Source organism: Bombus bifarius, unplaced genomic scaffold, assembly GCF_011952205.1.
Source record: "Bombus bifarius isolate JDL3187 unplaced genomic scaffold, Bbif_JDL3187 scf7180000008364_frag, whole genome shotgun sequence".
NCBI classification, from domain to species: Eukaryota; Metazoa; Arthropoda; class Insecta; order Hymenoptera; family Apidae; genus Bombus; species Bombus bifarius.
The window spans coordinates 1-21,884 of record NW_022884617.1 but is presented as its reverse complement, the minus strand read 5'-3'; the positions used below and the strand labels follow the sequence as shown (position 1 = coordinate 21,884).

The 21,884-nt window shown below is 35.7% G+C and overlaps 1 protein-coding gene and 2 pseudogenes across 1 annotated transcript; 1 reads left to right on the top strand and 2 right to left on the bottom strand.

Annotated features, from left to right (window-relative positions):
• Positions 1–18: 18 nt before the first annotated feature.
• Positions 19–1,529, bottom strand: LOC117212751 (annotated as a pseudogene).
• Positions 1,530–2,025: 496 nt separating this feature from the next.
• On the bottom strand, positions 2,026–3,475 carry LOC117212750. Its single transcript, XM_033457778.1, has 2 exons — positions 3,406–3,475; positions 2,026–3,192 (listed from the first exon to the last, which is right to left on the bottom strand). Exon 2 carries the CDS (start codon positions 3,183–3,185, stop codon positions 2,415–2,417), a length of 771 nt encoding a protein of 256 aa, XP_033313669.1. The 5' UTR covers positions 3,186–3,192; positions 3,406–3,475; the 3' UTR covers positions 2,026–2,414.
• A 5,575-nt stretch (positions 3,476–9,050) lies between these two features.
• On the top strand, positions 9,051–10,531 carry LOC117212749 (annotated as a pseudogene).
• Positions 10,532–21,884: the final 11,353 nt, after the last annotated feature.

The following is a 21,884-nucleotide window of genomic DNA, read 5'->3' as shown; positions in this document are numbered from 1 at the left end:
ATCTCATCAGTTACTCACCTTGCTTCAAGTCTCCAAGAGTATCGACGAGCACGTCGCATATCATCGCATTCCATTCGTTCCTTCCCATTAGATCGTACTTCTTCGCCAAGTATCGCGCCACAGCGTTACTCTGCGCTACCGGTTTCCCGTCTATCTCCAGCACAGGCAATATTTTATAAGGCATTGCTAAGAACAAACATGGCTCATATGAACACTGTGTAGAGGGAAACGATCGATAGGAAATCACAAGACAGCTTCCGAGGCCGTTGCGTTCTTGTGAATAAATGAATCGAAATCATTTCGGTTTTAATCAACATGGCCTAGTAAAGAAATACAGAAATGTCTTCTTTCTCCTTTTTTTCTTTTCTTACGATTACGATGGACAGGGTATCGCGTGTTTTTGACTGTTGGGAAGAACCTAAAGTTTTTAAAATCAAGGATAAAAGATCGAGTATAAAATTTGTAATTCTCACGGAAAGGAACGAATCTGTCCGATGCGGTGTACTGAATGTACGAGGAACGATCAGTATCGTTTTGCGGGAAGACCTTATGCAATGATAGTGGACTTACAACTGCGAATAAAAAATTCACGTCGCATAATACCAGACACGGAAAAAATATTAGAAAATGTACACGGTTCTTGTAATGAAAATTGTAATGCAAGGAATATAAATCGAATGTTTCTTGCGAACGTAATTTTGTGTTTTACACCGACAGGATTGATTTACAGACTTACGTTGATTTTTGGTTTCTCTATCTGCAAGCGACATATAAGATTATATCGAAGACTATGCTGCGTAAAACTTTTATTATACTATTTACGATAGAAATGTCGCAACGGAAGATCGAATTTTATGTCTGCTTTGTTCTTTCGACTTTTTAGCTATGTTCTTGTTCATTTCCGAACTGATTTCAATTTTTTATCCTTTTTTCCGACAAGTCCTAAAAAGTTTTTAAATTAACGAGAAACGTAGAAGTATTTTTGTATTCCTATTTTAAGTCACCTATTTACGGTTTTCTCAAAATATTCGAAATGCTTCGATTCATTGGAAACAATAAAGATTGCAACACAAAAATTCGAGAATCGTAAGTGAATTAAGTTGGTATTCGATAAACACGATATTACGGAAGCAAAACTTAATGAAAAGTTCGACTTTATTCCGTATGAAATTTTACTTTAAGTAAGTTTAGCCTGCACGTGAAACGAAAGTTTTATATACAGAAAAGTTTGAGTAAATGGTAGATACCTGAGAGTTGAACGATGAAAGTAAAAATCGATTCTTCACGCTTACAATCCTTGTATTCAGGTCAGAGTTCTTCGGGGATCCTCTCGTCGGTATACTCGATGCCAGTATATGCAAATATGTACCGTATATGTTCGGCACGAGCACGGGCATTGAAGTAGATTAGTTTGTAGATAGGTTCGTCGCTCATTTTCCTTGCTCTGTCAACATATCGAGAAAAATGATACAATTAACTCGTGTAATTAACAGACTGTGTGCGTGTTTGTGTGTATAGAGAACAATTTATTTATAGATGGAATAATTCGTATAATACGCAAAATAAATCATTTAGAAGGCTGGAATATGTGTTTTTGAAACAATTAATTATGTCGAAAAATATTTCAAACGAGATATAATTATGAAAAAAATAATAATTAAATGTATGTATATGTATGTAATAATAGTTAAATGTATGTAAATGTAATAATTAAATGTAATTAGTTGTGAAAAAAATAATAATAAAAAATAAATAAATGTAAAAAAAGAATTAAATGTAATTAGTTTCTTTTTACACACGCGATATTATTGGCGATATATGAAGGTCAACTTTATTTTTTTAAACAGATATATTTATACATATATTTATAGATATAAATACATATATTATATAGATATAATAGTATATATAATATATATAATAATATATATGTCGAGTCTGAATCTCCGAGTCCGAGCTCGAGGCGCCCTCCCGGGGAGGGCTCGCGGGAGGTAGCGGTTCTGCGTTGAAGTTCTCCATCGTCCGGTCGCGCGTGGGGTACCTTTATTGTCGATAGTTACACTAGTGACGAGGGCCTCAGGCTTGATAACGAATCCGTGACCAACGGGAGGACAGGTTCCCTTGCTCTAACTCACACGTGCACCACTCCCTGCTCGTAAGGCACTCGACTTCCTTCACCGATCAGCTCTCTAGCAAGACTGCTCGTCATCCCAACGACGCCACCGAAACAAGACTCCGGTCGAGTGTCTCAGTACACACGATCCTCCGATCGACGTACGATTGCTATCGGTTTGGATACTTGCGATTGTTTCGTTATGGCTATATTAGGCTCTAGGTTGCAAGGTTAGGGTGTTGTCCTGAAGTTCCAGAGGGGCCCCGGCGTCCTTTCGTCTCCGACTCGGACATCCTGACACTTACACGTCCTCGTGTGTGGCCTGCTGGCTTAGTCTACCCGTCGGGGCTTCCACCATGCAGGCATCGACCCGGCGCTCGTCCTCGGGGCAATGTTTTTCTTCTCGCCGCGAGGGACAGCGAGACGCGATGTGTCCCGGCATGTGGCAGTGAAAGCACAACGCTTTTGGTGGTGCAGCCGGTCGGCTTTCCTCCGGGCGTCGGGGGTCCTTCTTCGGTTCCCACTTCGCCCTCTTGCGGCATTCGAATGTCGGATGTCCGTAAATACCGCAGTGGCCACACCTGGTCCAGGGGGCGGGTGACCTGCCTCGTTTGTTTCCGGAGCTCGCTAATGACCTCCACGGCGGGGGCGTTGGCCACTCCGTGTATAGGAAGGGCTTCATTTCTCTTTGGAATTGTTTCACCGACGTGATGTCACTCGTGAGCGCTAGTCGTTTAAAACGTTCATCGCGCGAGCCCAGCAGATGGAGGGCGGTGGCGGCGAGTACCTCTTCCCTGGTTGAATTTCGCCACTTCGACCCCAGGAGGGTGATGATACGATTTCCGTACGCTCCTGGTGTTTCGCCGTCCCGCGGTAGTTCCTCGGCTACCTTGATTAGCGACGCGGCTGCTACTTCTTGGCCACCGAAGTGCGCGGCGAATTGTTCCTTAAAATCTGGCCAGGTGAGCTCGTCGCCGTTCATTATCTGCGTAAGCCAATACGCTGCCGGACCCTCTAGGGCACGGTTTAGGGCAGAATACAGTGCGCTGTTTTTCAGGGGGTGGTCCCTCATGAGCAGGCCGACGGCTGTGCACAGGCGGCTGGATCTGCGTCCGCGGCTTCGGGGTTGAAGCGCGGTAGCGATACCCAGGTTGCCCGGTGGCCTTTCTTCTTCTTCTTCTTCCTCTTCTTCTTCCCTAGCGACCGCTTTAGTGCGCGCACGATACTCTTACGATCCCGTGTCGACAACGTGTGTTCGGATGCCACTTCTGATGTCGAGTCTGAATCCGAATCCGAGCTCGAGTCACATTCCGAGTGCGAGCTCGAGGCGCCCTCCCGGGCAGGGCTCGCAGGAGATTGCGATTCCGTGTTGGAGTTCTCCATCGTCCGGTCGCAGGTGGGGTACCTTTATTGTCGATAGTGACACTAGTGACGAGGGCCTCAGGCTTGATAACGAATCCGCGGCCAACGGGAGGACTATCATATAAAAAGCAACAGGATACACGAAATAATATAATTCTGACTAGGACAACATAAACGCAAGAAGTGTTGATATTGAAAAAAATATTTAATTTTGTATATAAATATTTTCATATTTAAAAATGTTTCCGGAAGCAGGAAGATTTACAAACAAATAATATCATAAACCGAATGTTTCATGATCCTTTTCTAATTAGAGTGTGTGACAGCATGTGAGAACGTTTCTTAAAAATATGACTTATTGCAATTACTTAATCGCGATTATAAACGATTAAGACCTTCTCACAACGAGGCAATCTATCCAAAGTATAAAACTCGTTATACTTGATAAGAAAACAAATCTCTACTTAGGTTTCATTTCGTTTCATCGCGTTCATAAAAAGTGAATTTGTATGAACACATCGTGCTCATTTAGTAATTAGGACCGTTGATCTCGCTGCAACATAGATGGATAGAAAAAAGCCATTTAAAATGATACAACGTCGGGAAGACAATTATGAAAATTATAAATGGAACACAAGATAAAATTGTTTAAGATTAATTCTTCTTTTTTTTTTTAATCGCGAGTGTTTGCAAACGAAGTTTCAATCTGTTTACAATGATAGCAATGAGAGGAGGATGTCTATGAAAGTTATAAATGCGATATTGAATAACATTTCTGCGAGTGGGTTTGTTTTTCGTTACAAATGTTTTTTAAACGAATCTGCAATCTGTTGGAAACAACGGAACAGTAACGGGACGACTGATAGGGAAATAAAAAAGATCGCATTTTATTTGAACAGACAAATCTTTGAAATCTATTCGAAAGTCTATTTGAAATGGTACGAGCTCGAAAAGAACGGTGAATACTATAGAAGAAGGATTAATTAAAATTCTTATTAATCTGTACGCTTTGTATATTATATACCTTGATCGATGCCAAGATAACAAATTATTATACAAAACAGTGAAGTATCCACGTCTGACATTAATATTGAGTATTACCATTACTGTAATTTAATTTTTAACCGATCCTGAAAATTCCTTAGAACGTAAAAAGTATAAAATGTTACTGTGCATTTCAAGATTAAATGCACTGTAATTTAGAAACAGTTATGAAGCGGAAACAAATAATTTATTCAGAATAAGAATTCTACGTAATCATGTTAAAAAAAAAAACGTACTTATAACGCGTTTAAACTCCAAATATGTAAAGACAATAAGGGAAAAAAATTAAACGAAGAATCGTATTTTTTGTAAATTCACACAAGATTTTATCCAAAAAAAAATTGGCCTGTACCAATATTTTTATTTGTCGTTACAAGTTACGAGGGTATTAAAAAATTGGCCACGAATGGACCAGAGATAAGAATTTATCAGACTTGCTCTCGTAAATTTCAAGACGTTGCATCGGATATTCTTGAAAATCTTTGGACAATGGCCTCGATATTTCGCAGCTTCTATCCTCGAAGCGGAAGAACTCGGCGTTAAAAGCGACAGAACTGGAGAAACCCGGTGACCGCGAGCCTTTCACGCTCTCGACAGATTTCTCATCCCTCGTAATCCTCCCGGTGTCACCCAATTTCCACCCTCGTATTGCGATTTGTTGCTTCCAACGAGGCGACACCTTGTCTTGTGATTTCCTTTTTCGTCGCGTGAAACACGACCGAACACTTGTTCAAACACACAATTCATATTTATCTAACTCGACAAAACGCCGTGTCATTGAAACAATAGCATTCTTTGGATTTTATGTAAATTCCAATAAATTATGATAATGTTCGTGGAGACATTATTGCTACCTATTTTATCTGTCGTGATCCAAATTGATTTGTGGCTACGTATGTATATATATATATATTTGTATTTTCTTTTGTTCTTTCCTTTTAATTTATGTGATCTGAGAATTACATTTCTGAGAGTTCGGTGAAATTCGATGCTTTATTTTTATCAGTAGAATCTTCCTTGTCATTGTCAGAACGCAGACGTTTACGCGTTTACGGAAAGTTTAAGGATACAAAAATACAGAAAAATGTAGAAAATATGCAAGAATATGTAAAATATCGAAAGTACAGTACTTCTAATAATACTTAGTAGCATGCTTACAAACAAATTTCTTTTGTATTTCTTGAAATTGCGTAAAGATTCGCGGTAATTATCGGATTTTTGTCCTCTTTTATCTGCTTTTTTTATTCGCAACTTATATGAGATATGAATTAATATTCAACGACGTGCGCTCTGTGCCACGAAATGAATTATCTCGCGTTAAGACTGCGGCAATTCTTACGTTTGATATTTCATTTAACGAACAGCCGCGCGTTCCTGAGTTTAAAAACCGCCACTCTGAACTTACGCTGAGAATAATATCAGGAAAAGCGAACGAGAGATGATTAGAAAGAAAATGCGAGGAGCAGTGAGGGGGATATTACTAGACTGCGCTTTTTTGTGCAAGTATAGCAGGATGTTTGGGAGTGTAAAATTTTAACGAATGCGTATAATATGAAAAAATATATGAAATATCCAAGGTATAGTTTTATTAAACTTACTTTTTATAATGCTTCGTAGGTAAAACAATTTTCTATCCAGATTCCACTTTCTCAATTATATTTTCAAAAATGCTCGATAAGGAGTACAATTTTCTACCCAGGTTGTACCTTTCTAATTATATCTTCCAAAATTCTTGATAGGTGAAACAATATTCCACCGACGATTTACTTTTTTAATTGTATCCCCCAAAATATGGACCTGCTTAACGTTTAGATATTATTATTTTTTTCGTTGTTACTTGATACGGCTAGCAATTAAATAGTGAGAATAAGAAGAATTGGAAGTGCCATTTTCGAAAAAGAATTTTGGTTTTAAATTGGAAATTAAATTTGGTTTGGACATATATGACACAATTTGTATGGACAATGAAGAGTACGAATCTACGAATTTCGAGGTAAACGTATTGATATATGTATCGATATTTCTGGTCGTTACAATATCTCTAATCAATACAAAGTTCTAACTGAATGTTAGAATGTTAAACGTTAAAACGTTTAAAACGTTAAAATGTGTATCGAATCGTTGTAATTCCAAAGATGTCAATTGATGTAATGTAATAATAAAGTATAAAGTATAATTTCGTCTGTGGTATAATCTTTCTATTCCATTTTGTTACGTCGCACCGCGAGCAATATGGCAACCAGATGTCACCGGATACTCGCAGCGTATCCTCCATAGTTTCAAGTACCTTCCATAAATCTCATAGATTTCCTAGAAAAGGTCCTTCAAACCAAACAAACGTCTGTTTCCGAAGAATTTCTAAAGACTATTGTCTACCCCGACTGGACAAGGGAAAGTTAGTTTTTCTCACGTATGCTACAACTTTCCTCCCACTAACCACTTTCTCTCGAGGGCGGTTAAGACCCTTCGTTAACCAATTAACAACGAAGCCACTTCCTTCACTCTCCTAACTAAAATCGTCACCAACAAATCCGATGGTCCCGTGCGCTAGACACACCCATCCTTAGCTTTCCTCCGAGACAGCATCGTCTCCCAAGACAGTTCTGATTTCACATCCTTCGAACGGTCAATATCCTTCCACCGGGTAGGACACACCCACAGATCAGTCACTCATTCATCTCGTACATATCCTCAACGCGAGAATTGATTGTAATTTCAACAAATAAATAAAAAAAAAAAAAATCTCGTACATACGCACCAGCGTAACTGCCTTCGTTATGAGTTGTTGGAATAAACGGTGAAATATAACTTACTATACTGTGTCATATTCATTTAACCACCTCTTATCTTAACCGAAACAGGGGAACGACTACTTCGCGGCGTCGATTCACCGAATCGTAGCGAGAATTTACGCCTCTCGCTACTGCGACTGCGTCTCTCCGCGAACGGTCGTAACACATTGATCGACAGAAGTACTAAACTCTAATAACATAAATTTATATATTTTCTATTTCCCAGCCACCAGTTTTATAGATTTTTCTATCTTCTGTACTACTTTTATCCCTTTTATTCTTTCTTACATGAGATTATTGTAAATTTAATATCATTTGTTCGCAATATTTGTTATTTATCTTTCCTTGAATTTGAAATTTCGCGCTTCAATGTTGTGTGTTGTTCGACGTTTTATCGAACGATGTTTATCGAACTAGTTTATGAATACATACATAATCATTAAAGAATCTATAAACCTTACTAGTTTGTTTTTACTAAGTTTTGTTACAGAAAACATGTTCTCATAAATTTTCAACTTTAATTTATGGAAATTTATTAACCTTAAACTATAAAATCATTCAATGAGTCTTTCCGGATGTTTTTATGTAGTCATAATTTCACATATCAGCACAGCTCCACCAATAGGATAAGAGTTACGTGGAAGCAACAGGGGGGAAGAAGAACATATAGATATCTAAAGGTTATTTTTGTCTCATTCAAGTTTCTGTTAACCGGCTTGGAAATTTCCTGTGCTTGTTTCGACTTTGAAGTCTTAAAAAAAAAAATTGTAAGTAAATAGTATATATATAGTATATATATCCTGAGTCAAAGTTTCTCTTTATAAATAATAAACCGTTTAAAAACTATATTTTGTATGTTTTTTCCTTATTCATAATTAAATAATAAATATGAAATACTTCTACAGAAAGCCGACATCCTTCAATTAACCGAACAGCAGATGATTTAAAAATTAATAGTTGAAAGAAATAAATGTTATTACATGTTCATAATTGATCGATAAATTTAAATATACAATTAGAAAATGTTTCTTCTTTATTGATAACTAAATAATACAGATAAGGTACAAGATACTTGTACGAAAAGTCGGCGCGTCGTTCAATTAACGGAACAGCAGAGGATTTGAAAATTAGTAGTTGAAAGAAATAAATGTTATCATATGTTCATAATTGATCGATAAATTTAAGTATGCAATTAGAAAATGTTTCTTATGTTTGGAAGAATATATAATCACTGCTGAATGTTTTGTAGTTACGAAAGTTGTATACAAACATACATTGTACATACGACTAGTAATGGTACTAAATTACTGTTAGAGGGTCTTGGGTGTATAGAACCATATGGTTAAATTAATACTAGGGATAACGAATCGCGCGAATGTAATTAATATTTTGAAATGCGTTGTTTGCATTAATTGATAGTTTTCTTATAAACTTTTTTATAAACAATTTCATTGCTATAGAAAAAAGATAAATGCCGGTAATATGTCTATCCTACTTAAATAGAAAGTGCAATATTTTGTTATAATATTTGGCGCAAGTTTATACATTATTACATCGAAAAATAATATTCTTTTTATATCTAAGCTATATTAAAATATAAAGATACAAATAGCTATGCGAGTAGTTAGTAGTTGATGCTTTTTACTTAAATTGTCTTATACTTCATAATTTGTAATAATATAATTCTTGTCATCAATGATTCTTTGTTTTTACTTTGTATATATTATACTTCCAGGAAGATGCCGCTCTATAAATTGACTTACTTCCCAGTTACGGCATTGGCAGAACCAATCCGTTCTTCTTCAGCTATGCTAGTATTCCATTTGAAGATGAACGTATCAAAAAGGACGTCTGGCCAGAAATAAAGCCCTGTAAGCTTAAAATTTAAAGAAGTTCTGTTTCTTAAATCTCATCTTTCCTAATTTAACTAAAGTAGCTAAATAAAGTAGAACACAATTATGCAGAGTATAACAGAGATTATTGTTTACTCTCCATTGCTCTATAAGATATGTGGGAGAACAATAGGTATTGTTAAGGAGACAATGCCCTTTGTTTGCTGATAAATTATCAATAAATTAAATTATATCTTTCCAAAACAGATAACAGGAAGCTAGATATTTAAGAAGCATCATAATCTGTTTGTTCGATAGAATCTTTGATTCTATTAGTTGTATGTTTTTAGTGACTCCTTATGGCCTGCTTCCTATGCTCGTAGCTGATAGAAGGAAGGTTGCTCAGTCTACAGCTATTTGCCGTTACTTAGCCAAACAATATGACTTAGCTGGAAAGACTGACTGGGCAAATCTTCATATTGATGCCACTGTTGATACTATTCATGATATTCGTCATAGTGAGTATCCAGTGCTGTTTTGCATAAATCTTATGAGAATCTTGATAACAGATAGTACATATCTGTTCAGGTATTTATTAGTTGAAATCCGATTTAATATTTGATTTAATCGAACGATACACGTATGTCAACAATACAAGACAAAGGATTAAAAAGGATTGTAATTCTATCTTCAGTATCATTTAAATTTCGCACAACACTGTATTCAAATTAGTATAACATTAGCGAATAGTATTTAACTGAAAACAAATTTTCAGAAATTGCCGCCTTCCACTATGAGGAGGACGAGAAGGTCAAAGCTGCAAAACGCAAGGCTGCTGAAGAGACGCTGCCGTTCATTTTAGAACGTTTGGACCAGCAAGTGAAGGAAAATGACGGCTACTTCTACGATGGTACTCTCTCTTGGGCTGATTTAACATTCGTTGCTCTGCTCGATTATTTGAACTTTATGTACAAGTCTGATCTGATCGAGAATTACGAGAATCTGAAGCTGCTGGAGAAAAAGGTCCTCCTTCTGCCCAAGATCAAAAACTGGATTGAGAGACGCCCAGTTAGCGAATTCTAAACTTCACGATTGCTTATGGTTTTATAAGCGTTTAAAGATTGCGGTCTTAGTGTGTTGAGAGAATGAAGAACGAATCGTGTTGATGGAAGTTTGTATGGAATATACTGATTGCTTTTAACATTCATTAGTTCCAGTTATTACCGATATTTTTGTCATTTAGTTAGGGTTTTCCCTTTAGATTACGTTGTGATAGAGAACTATTATTTGTGTATTCCTACAGAAACATACGAACTATATAAACTGTTGACACGATATTGTGCTTTTGTATTATAGAGATAATAATAAAACCATCAAACAATCATTAATTATGTTTTTTATTATATTCATTAAGAATTGAAGATTACCTCCTTGGTGATCTTGATAATATCGTATTTTACAAATGTTGAACAAAAAAAAATGTATGATTATTTTATTCAATACGTTATGAGGGTTGCTTTAAAAAAAATACGAGTTACATATTTCTTTGAAAAAAGCATGATTTTTATCGATACAATAATGTTCTTCTGTTATCGCTTTAAAGTTGAGTACTTCGTTGATTACACGAGAGAACTCGCCTACAGCAAACAAGATACGACCGTGTGTAAAGTAATTAATCTGTTTGCTCGTTGCTAGCTACACATAAGGCCTGCGTAAAAAAAAATATGCATTTCAGTTCAGGCGGAGAATTATGTAGGAAGTCATTTTGTCGATCAATAACTTAGTTAATAAAAGATCAAATTTTCATGTACATAAATGTAAGTAACGTTCAAGTATTAATCATTACATACAATTTTTGTATAATTCGATATCTTGGTCACTTACATCTTACAAATGATACATAGATAATATTTATGAGATACATTGGAGCTATCTTTTAGTTAACGCCATTTTTTCTTGTTTTCTCTGTACTTTTACTATTCTTCCAAAAATATCAAAGGATCGATGACTTCAAATTCAACTAGAATTGCTTCGGTATATTGTCAATCAATGGCTATTTGTATTCACATCTGTATCAAAGGAAAACCGATTGCAAAATTAATTACCCTTGCAACTCCGCAATATGAAAATATGTGTGATCGACCTTGAAGATCACAAATCTCAATGTTTGAAGTAGTACAAAAAGATGATAATTTAATTTCGCTTTATCAAACTGTACAAAATTTGTATACACATACAGAAGAAAAACGGAGTTCAAACATTAATTAACATGAATTATCGGTTATTATTGTTGAGTAATTATTAGGATTAGAGTTTTGGAGTATCGATCGTATCGAGTTTTAACTATCGGTTTCCGCAATTTATTGTTTTTCTAAATTATGTCTAAATGATATCAGTTTTTGAATATTTTATAGTTTACACTCCAACATACTGACGTAAGCTATCGAAAATAATTGTAAATTATGCAATATCATTTTTTTTATTGTTAAGGAAATTCGAGGATTTGGGAATACAAATTATTGACTATATTTCCCATACAACAGTTATACATCTATATTCCTCTCTAAGAACGTCTTGCACGCACGCTGGTTGCCAACCGACTAGCCTAGATTCTTCTAACATCTGGCAACAGTCTTTTGTCTCCACTGAGTCCTTGACTCCTTTTCAAATTCATTCGGTATGCCAGTCACTAGCTGCTCTTTACCCAAAATCTCTAAATATTTAAAATTTACGTGTCCTAGCATCCTATGCCATCTTTCCTTTTTACTCATACCACTACGTTCGGCGCTGTTTACTAAGTGCTTCTTCCCTTTCAATATACTTTTTATTCTATATGTCCCATTTTCTTTGAACGCTACAGCTGTAAGTTTATTATCCTCATCTATTACTTTCGCAATATTTCCTTTGGAAATAACCGTATTCTTATTGTCTGTTAGTTTACCTAAACTAATCAAATTTGCGGACATTTCTTTCGCGTAAAATACTTTCCTCATATTTATTTCATTTTGTTTTCCGAATGCTTCAAAATAACTTATAACATTCCCAACTTTTGTCGCTTTTATCGGTCTATTATCGCCTAAATATATATTTACCGGTTCTTTTAGGTCGATAGATTTATCGAAATAATTTATATTATTAATTATGTGATCGGTACAACCGCTATCTAATAGCCACACTATTTCGTTCTTACTTATTTCATTCGTCTCACTGCTGTTTGTTGCGTGCGCTGTTGCTGTCCATATGCCTGCTCTTGAGTTTCCATGCTCGCCCGTGCCGGTTCTTGATTGACGATGAAAGTTTCCACGTCCTCTGCTCGTATTGCCTTTGTTCTCTCTTCCTCTGTTTCGACCACGTGTTGGCCCATGCCAATAGCCGTTACTGGCTTGGACGCCATTTTGACACTCTCTCGCAAAGTGTCCTAATCTTCCACATCTGAAGCATCCTTCCTTTTTTGCAGAAAAGGCGTTGGTTTGCCTTTCTCCTCCATTGGATTTATTTTTCTTCTCTGCTATTTCTATTTTATTTTTCACATACGCTACCGTTTGATTCTCTTCTTTCAATGCGTCTATTATGTCCGCTATGTAGCTGTATTCTTCGGTTAACGTATTCAGCATGTAATTCAGCTTTTCCCTCTCACTTACTTGTGCGCCCGCACTTTTTAATTCATTTATTAATTTTTCGAAATCGTTAAAGAATGATGCTGAATCACTGTAGTTCTCCAGTCTTATGTTTTCCAATCTCCTTCTGCATACGATCTGCAGTGCCGTCGACTCTTTCAAGTACATTTCATCGAACCTTTTTATTATATCATACGCCGTTTTTCCTTCCCTAACATACTCCAATTGTCTGTTCGATATTGCACTATAAATTATATTTATCGCCTTCAAATCCTTTTTGTCCCAGTCTTCATCGTCTCTTTCGTTCTTTATTCTAGTTGTAACAACCTCGCATTCCTTATATTTGAGAAACATCGTGATTCTTTGCTTCCACATTCCATAATCCTCACCATCGAATATAGGTATCATGATTTCCGATCTCTCCATTTTAATTGATTCTTCATTTTTTTTTCTTTTCTTACTCAAGCGTTCCTACGTGCTCGAAGTATATTTTGTTCCTCTGAAAGTTTTTTTTCTTTACTGCAAACTCACTCGCAAGATCGTAACCACGCACTAAATATCTTGCAAAACTAGTAACCACGCTCTGCTACCATGTTAAGGAAATTCGAGGATTTGGGAATACAAATAATTGACTATATTTCCCACACAACAGTTATACATCTATATTACACTCTGAAGAACGTCTTGCACGCACGCTTGTCGCCAACCGACTGTCCTAGATTCTTCTAACATCTGGCAACAGTCTTTTGTCTCCACTAAGACCTTGACGCCCTCTGGCCCTTACACACACACTCTCATGTACAGTGTAAATGTATCACTTCCCTAACACAATTATCCCGCGTTAGGTTCAATCAGGTTAGTCCCACGCGAAATTGATCCAACCATGCGAAAACGAGTGTATTCTGATTTCTGTCGCAGATACTTCTGGCTAGTGCACTTCTTTTACGCTTCTCATCGCGACTTTTGACGACTAACGAAGATGTACGGCAGTCTGTCAGTCTACATGAAAATGATCATGATTGCGGTCTGTGTACCGCCTGCCCTTCTTTCTGTTCTTCCGTTAAAGACTGGTAAGTTGATACTGATTAATTATGCGATCGAAATCCTATATAATGGCTACAAAAAATATTTGCATCATTATTCTCGTTTCCTAATGAATCGCTGTTTTAATCAAGTTTTATATTGCATCAAATTTCTGTAGTTACACGAAAGTACTAAATTATAGAAAACTTGATATACACGGATTTAATTAATTGATAAATTAGTCAATATATAGGCATTATTATTTCACGTGAAATTTTACAACGTCAAAAACCTAACATTCCTGTACGAGCAGTATTAATCACAAATTGTGAGAATGCCTACTGATAAGGAAGAAAGATAATATAGAAAACGCAGACTTATGGAAAGAGAATCCGTGACATTAGACACGAATACGCGATTTCACGAAATATTTTATGGTATATCTAAGATAGAGAATATATATAGAGTACATATAAGTATATGTAATATCGGAAAATAAGGATAGAAATTTTTTTTCGATTACTTACAATTTATTAATATTAAATTGAATATACAAATATAAATTGGACAGAGAACGATATTTAACGGAAACTAAATGCAATACTCGTATCTATATCAAATAACTTTACAGTTATTTGATCACTCTCGTCACAACGAATCTAACACACACACTCTCTCTCTCTAACAACTCTATCAATTCTCACGACTCTACTCTTCGACGACTCAATTAGCTCTGATCTTCGCCACGCTTCGAACCCTTAGGAGTAGATCGACCAGGTTTGCACGCTCTGTTCAACCTGGCAACCAGCACAGATCTCGCACCGGATATAAGCAGATTCATCTGTGCGAGCTTACTCCTCAGCTCCTCCAGCGTCAAATCCTCTTCACCCGACAATCGTTCGTCGTTCTACGATATTACAGTATATATAGAGTAAGAATATATATAGAGTATATATAAGTACCAAAAATACATCCTAAGACATGTATGCGATCTACGCTGTATGGGACGTGTTATAAATGGTTTCCGCCACTCAACCGCATTTGAATTTGTGAACACGATCGAACAATTGACACGAATTATTAATTCCCGTCTCTACTCTAGTAACGATTTGCTTTGGAACGAGGTCGAATCGTTCTGATTCCGCGCATGATTAACAAATAATTACAAGGACATCAATTACTTGGATGGTGTTCGCCATTTCAACGTAGCATCTGAGGCGGATGAAAAGAGAGTGAGAGTTGTGCGTTTCGTCCCGGGACTACCGGTGGACTCGTCAGTAAGGCTATGCCCGGTAGTCCCTGCCTTAGACGTAGAGGGAGTCTCGCTAGGTGCGGTATTTATATCAATCGCTCGTATATTCGACCGCTAGCGAGTTAGACAGACAGACACGTTGTCGTCGTAGCCCTCTAGTGTTGGCGGTTGGTACCCGCGGATCGCCCGGGAAGTGTTGCGCCGCGTTGATGCCTCGACCTGTCGGCGTCCTGTTGATACCGATCCGCCACACATCGATGACATCCGGTAATTGGACTCAAAGTGATTTGCTTAAACCGATTAATTTGATCAAACCAACCAATTACTTTAATTAATGCAAGCTGTACTCGAGATTCGCGCATCTTGTGTATACACACCGGGTCAGACAAAAGTTTTCATTCATCCCAGTAGAACTTTCGTAGTCCTTGAGGACGAATGTCGCTTCTCGTGCATCTAAAGTTTCGTTCAAATTAGCCGATTTATTTGAATTCGATCGACTGGAAACCTCTTTGTCACTGTGAATTTGTTACTTAATTGATACTCTTATACGCCTTTGTCCTTTAAGCTCTTACATCCATTTTTAATTAGTCAAGTCGTTTGACTTTTCACAAGTATTTTGAAACTATTTTACTAGCGCGAATCTACTTTTTTTACTTGAGATTATCTGCTATTTTTATTGAAATGTATATGTACGTATATACACTTTTGAATTTTAGCCTTCTATTATTCTTATATCCTTTAAACGTCATTTCAAGCTTCAAGCGACTTTAACTCAAATAGCTCGATTTCAAGTTCTAACGTATACTGTAAAGCACACTTGCGAAGTGAAACAGTAAACACGATATGAAAACTCTCTCCCCAGTAAGAAATCGAATATCCAATTTCAATCGTGCTTCATCGATGAAGCATCAATGCTACGTAGAAGCATCGTGGCAGCCGCAATGCGGATCCGTTGCGGATCCGAACAAAAATTTCCTGGCACGATCGTTTTCGTAACGCTATTAGCCGTTTCAGTATCAGGGATGTTTTAAAAATCCGTATCGGATTGTCGAAACATACCGTTCAACGCGTTCACGCTTCACTTCATCAGCTATATCAGAAACGTTATACTAAAGAGTCAAAAGGTTGCCAAATATTCGTGCTTTACCTTTTGTTTGTGTGACGTTCTGTAATTGGTTTTCCAATTCAAGAGGTAATTTATACATTAGTTTTTTCTTTATTTGGTTTACGATTATTTGAAAGAAAAGTAATTACGAGAGGAAACTCTGATAGACTAGCGACAAGCTACGTTCGGAACCGAGCGCGTTGTGAATTGACAATCGTAACCAAACATCGCGACACAGTTCACCACACTACGCGTACAGCATGATCACGCTGAGTGGCGTTGAAACGGTTAACGTAACTGCGCGTACGACCGTCGAATGGCAAAGATATTCAAGCTGAGAATCGTCTTCAGATGCTATAGACGACAACTGTACTGACTTTCAAGGAGAAACCATTCGACATGGTCTTATGCTTGTGCCGGGACCTGCGGTTTGCAGTCTCTGCATCTGCTATCATTCGAAGCCGAAGTGGTGCCAGGTGATCTCATGCAAACCACCCGTAGTGAGTATATGCTCATTACTTAAACACTTAACACAACCAGAGAGAAACTAAAGCACATCGTTAACGCTTGCACGCTGGTCGTTAAAGCACATGCTACGCGAATAGGGTACACAGCGATTCATCTAACTTGCCTTGAATTACTTTTACAAAGAGAAACATGGACAGGAATAATTTTTTGTTACGAGTCGTTTAATTTATTCGTTCGCTAGGACGATTGGTCTGACAAATTCAAAGTCTTGTTCCGTATAAATATTTTTAAACAAGCACGTCATAAGCTTTGTATATTTTTTTTATCGCAACGAAGAAAGTTCAGAGAAATGTCGAAATTATTAATTACAAAAGAAGACATTTACGTAGTAAAAATGTCAGCGAAAACATTTGTGAAACAGTTACTTTGTTATAAATTCTAGAAAAAGAAATATTGAAAATCACGTCCCATTTATTCAGTTGCACGTATGAAAAGTATTTTGCATTCGTGCAAAAAAATCCCTTAAGGATACATATTTTATAATAATTGGAGTGTCAAAGTTATTACGCGGATTAGCGTACCTTAACCACGTGCCTTTTAATGAAACTAGGTTATTCATTTGTTATTCGTTCCTAACTTTCAACTTTATGATTTTTGCGGAATAAAATTTTATATTCCGGTTCAGTTTATAAATGATTCATTTTGAATTTAATAAAATTAGAGTTACAGCAGTGCAAGTTAACAAAGAACAAATAATCATTTGTACTTTATTAAAATGTTCTTTTAGCGTCTCGTTTTAATATTTCTCTAATAATATTTTGTTAACCGTTATATTTAAATGAAGGTTTTCAAAGCAGAGACGTACTTTAACGTAGGAAATGGACGTACATTTATAATGAGAATTCAGAAGCAAAAATATTTCATACGAAAATAAATATTCCCCATGTGTAAATAGCTACGTTATGACTTTTATATGTATCTAACGTCTTTCCATGCAAGGTAACGTATATTTGCATCTGTGCTTCTTCGCTTCTGAGTAGTAAAACCTGGCATTCATGCGGCTGATAGGTAGTTACGCGCTGACAACGAAAAACATAAAATGAATAAAAAGTATGAGCCATCCTATAAAAAAAATAAAGCTGCTTTCATCTTTCATTACATATTCGTCAGAATATTGTTAATAAATATTTAAGTTCAGATTTCAGCTTAAATAAATGCATAGGATTGGACATTTATTTATATATGTATCTGTGAACGCTTTTTGACATAAAATTTTTATAACGACTAAAATGACATATTCCGATATTAAATTAATTTGATGAGAATAAAAACTGAATTTTTTAAACGAGATTTTGTATGAAGTTACATTTATTGGGAAAAATTCATTCTTTTATAATATGATAAAACGAGACTCATAATAGACTCTGTATAAATCATTTCATGGAATATTATGCGTATGTACATGTGTTCTACGCTTTTATTATAAAAATGCTAAATGAACGTAACGATCAAATGCATCGACAAATGCATTGAACATATCGATTGTTATTTTGAAAAATTGATTATCTTTTATTTGTTTCGAACTACAAATTGATTGAGACATTCGTGTTTGCTAAATTGCGAATTTAACGCAATGAAGTCGTCTGAATGCCTTGCGAGCATGTAAATATAGCGTCGAATTAACAGGTCAATTACTTGAGGTTGGAACTGAAAGAAAGAGAAAGATGGAGGAGGTCTTGCCTTTGAATGCTGGACACTTCTAAAGCCCACAGTTCGCTGAAATTGCCAGAGAATTCAATTAAATGGCAAATTAAACCATTGAACTGAATCTGTTTCCAATCGTGAGCTTGGAGGTTCTACCCTTTGAATTTTTAAACCAGTCAACCTTCTTTTGTACGTATGGTAACGAATATAATTCATAAACTAATGAAGTGTGTAATTCAATTGAAAGCTCTTTTCACTGAATTCAGTTTAGTCTAAGAAAAATGATATAATAACGAAATTATCAATTTACAATTTATAGAGCGTATACTTTATTCGAAAGTGAAGTTTATTACTGCAAATATTAGTTGGCCATTTATAGCCTGTTTGAAAAGGTGATTTAATTTCGATTGATTTTCGATAAGTTTTTGTTGGTTTACTCAGGTTAATTAATCTCCAATAAAATAGAAATACCAATCCGGTAGTATAATTGCTTTCTTGCTTATTACTTTTTTACTAATTAGCGATGCACGATTCCAGACCAGTAAATATTTTTCCATCGGGAGAAGTCAGGTTGAGAGATGCAAGATTTATACGCTCGTTCTGTCAGTTATCCCAGTGTCTGTTACGCGATAGAAAATGAACGAACTGAATAATAAATGCATTATCGGCATGAAGATTGCTTGATGTAGGCCACCGCTTTTTTTCTATCCTTCCGATACCATTTTTCTTTTTTCTTTCTTTTTTTTTTTGCGAAACACTTTGCTAGTCGTGAGAAGCAGCAATTCCCTTCTGCGAATCAATTACGGTTCACGAGAAATTGTATTATAGCCTGGAACGTATTCAAATTATCTTCAATTATTCTCGGCTGTTTCCATTTCCATTCGTCTCTTACGTAAGTACTCGTTTGATGTACGTACATAGTGAGACAATAATCGTTAACACCTTTAATGTCTTCAGTATTATAGAATAAGACGCGAAAATACGTTGAAACCTGACTTTTAGATTCGCGAGACTCTATAAGGCTTCGAAAGTCTCTTGTTTCAGGCCGAATAAAAAATTGTAGATGAAGAATTACATTGCGAGGTCTGTTAAGGAAAATTTTAAATCGTATCGTTGTAATAGGATTATTTCAGTGAGGGAAATTACGTGTTGCGTGCGAAGCCACGAGCTTTCTTTCAGGCTAATATACATAATTGTCCTATCGAACTTTCCATCTAAACCGTTGCGCTCACACGTGGATTTTGCATTTCAATTTTCTTACTTACAGTCCAGTCCAGTGACACCAAGTTAAATTTTTCAGCCCTCCGAGGTAGAATATGTTTTATAGATAGACGTAGAACGCCATGAAGGGGAGACAGATCAATAAATTGGGTTATCTTTAAATTACTGACAATCATTTCATCGACGCGGTTTCACCGACACCGAGTCCCCCGGCAACGTCTGTCAAAGCTTATTTACCGATACACTGAAATCAACCACAATCATTTTACCGATCTCTTCCTTTGCTGACAGTTATTATACTCGCTGTCATATGTTATCGTTGATTATACATCTTTATTTACAAATTCGTTCCTGTGTATAACGAAACAAAGGAAGAAACGAAAATGATACGTTTCATGACTCATTGTTAAATTATTAATTAACGAGAGTTATATATCTACATGAATGCTTTGAAATGTCAGTTATAATTCATGAAAATGGATACAAGCCATTTTACTATACATAAATAGAATTATAAAGACATGTTACGTACTAATGCTTTTACGAAATATATTTCTGTATACGTTTGACGTTTCTGTATTATTCCTTATGTGCTTTCTGCTCTTGTGTTTAGCTCGTCTGAAGTAAAAATACGTTAAGCGAATCAGCTAATCTATTCGAGCGTTTCAATGGCTCAGTCTTCTCTTATGCAACTACCAAAAGAAAAGATAAGTCTTTGGTTATACAACATTTCATAACGTCCAAAGTAACGGGGCACTAATTAGTTGAAACTTTAAGACAGACCAGATATCAGTCATCGTCCGTGAATACATTTATTACGATCGTTTAAAGTTTAAAGAAACACCGTTATAAAGTCGTAATACGAGACAAAGCGATTCAAAACTCGAATTCATTTGTTGGAACGACGCCATGGGCAAAAGTAGATAATGGAAAACTTTCTTCCAAAGACCATTTGATAGCGCCGACGTAATCAAGAGTGTGACGATATTGCCAGAGACGTTTCTGCAAATAGAAGACTAACTTATTTACGAATTGCCGTAACACGATTGCCGCTGGTAGTATGGTTAGTAATCGCTTTATTGAATTTTCGCTTGATGTGACATCGTCGAGAGTTTCTAGCGAAATTCTTCTCCCTGTAAAACTATGTTTCTATAGCAATGGCTGTAATTTTCGAGTTACCGTTTGCGAAGAAATCTTTTTCTTTGTTACGTGTAATAGATTATTTTTAAGTTTTAAATTACATTGGTAACCTTCTATAATTTATTACTCGAAGGTGGTAATTTTTTCTTAAATAGTTTGTTTTTCCTATAATTTATTATAATATATTTTACTACAGAATCCTCAAAAACATGATGTATGTATATATATCCTGAAATATTATCAGTCTATTGTCAAGTTATAGAACATTATGGAAATTGCCAATTAAAGTCATAAAAAACAAAAAATAAGGAAGTTCGTTAAAATATGTGATTTTCCAATCAAGATATAGAATTTATTCGAGTAATATAGATTACGGTAGAGATGGTGACGGTAACAATGAGTGGACTGATTCTTCGTGCGAAAACAAATTGGAAACGCAGAGCGATGTATTGTTTCAGCGAATATCGATTTTAAAGCACGGTTTTAAAGCACGGTACAATCAATTTTTTTACATAAAATTATATTGTATAGGCTATTGTTATTTAAACATTTTAAATTGGATGGTTTTTACATATGCTAAAAAAATGGAAAATGATGATGATGAATCAATGACACGTAGAAAATTATAATCTATTGTATTGCTGTTATCTAATGGTGTTGTAGTTGACTGTATGGTGGATGTATCTAATGGTGTTGTAGTTGACTGTATGTTGTTCAATATTGCTGTGAAACTCTTCTGATTCATTGTCACTTATACGAAGGATGGAAGTATACGAAATTGATAAAATTATTAATAATATTTACGAAGAGAAAGTAAACTGTTGGATATATGACAAAATAATTCTATTTTAAATAAGAGACTGGTCAGCGTGGTTATTTTGTTTACAAAATCAAACGAATTTAATGAATGTAATGGTAAGGAAGTAACTATAAGTGGCTGTTAAACTATTTTTATGCTTGAAAACTAATTCGCAAAGTCATGTAAAGCAGTACTACTGAGTTGTACATAACCTCTTTCAGAATTTGTTCTTAACCTCTTGCTTCATAACTTCCTTAATTATACTCTTCAAACTTATTGACTACTTCGATGTTGTTACGAACAGAAACTGATAAAATATTAATCTTAAATATAGATTGAAATGAAAGCTTGTCACGTAAATATATATATATATATATATATATATATATATATATATATATATATATATATA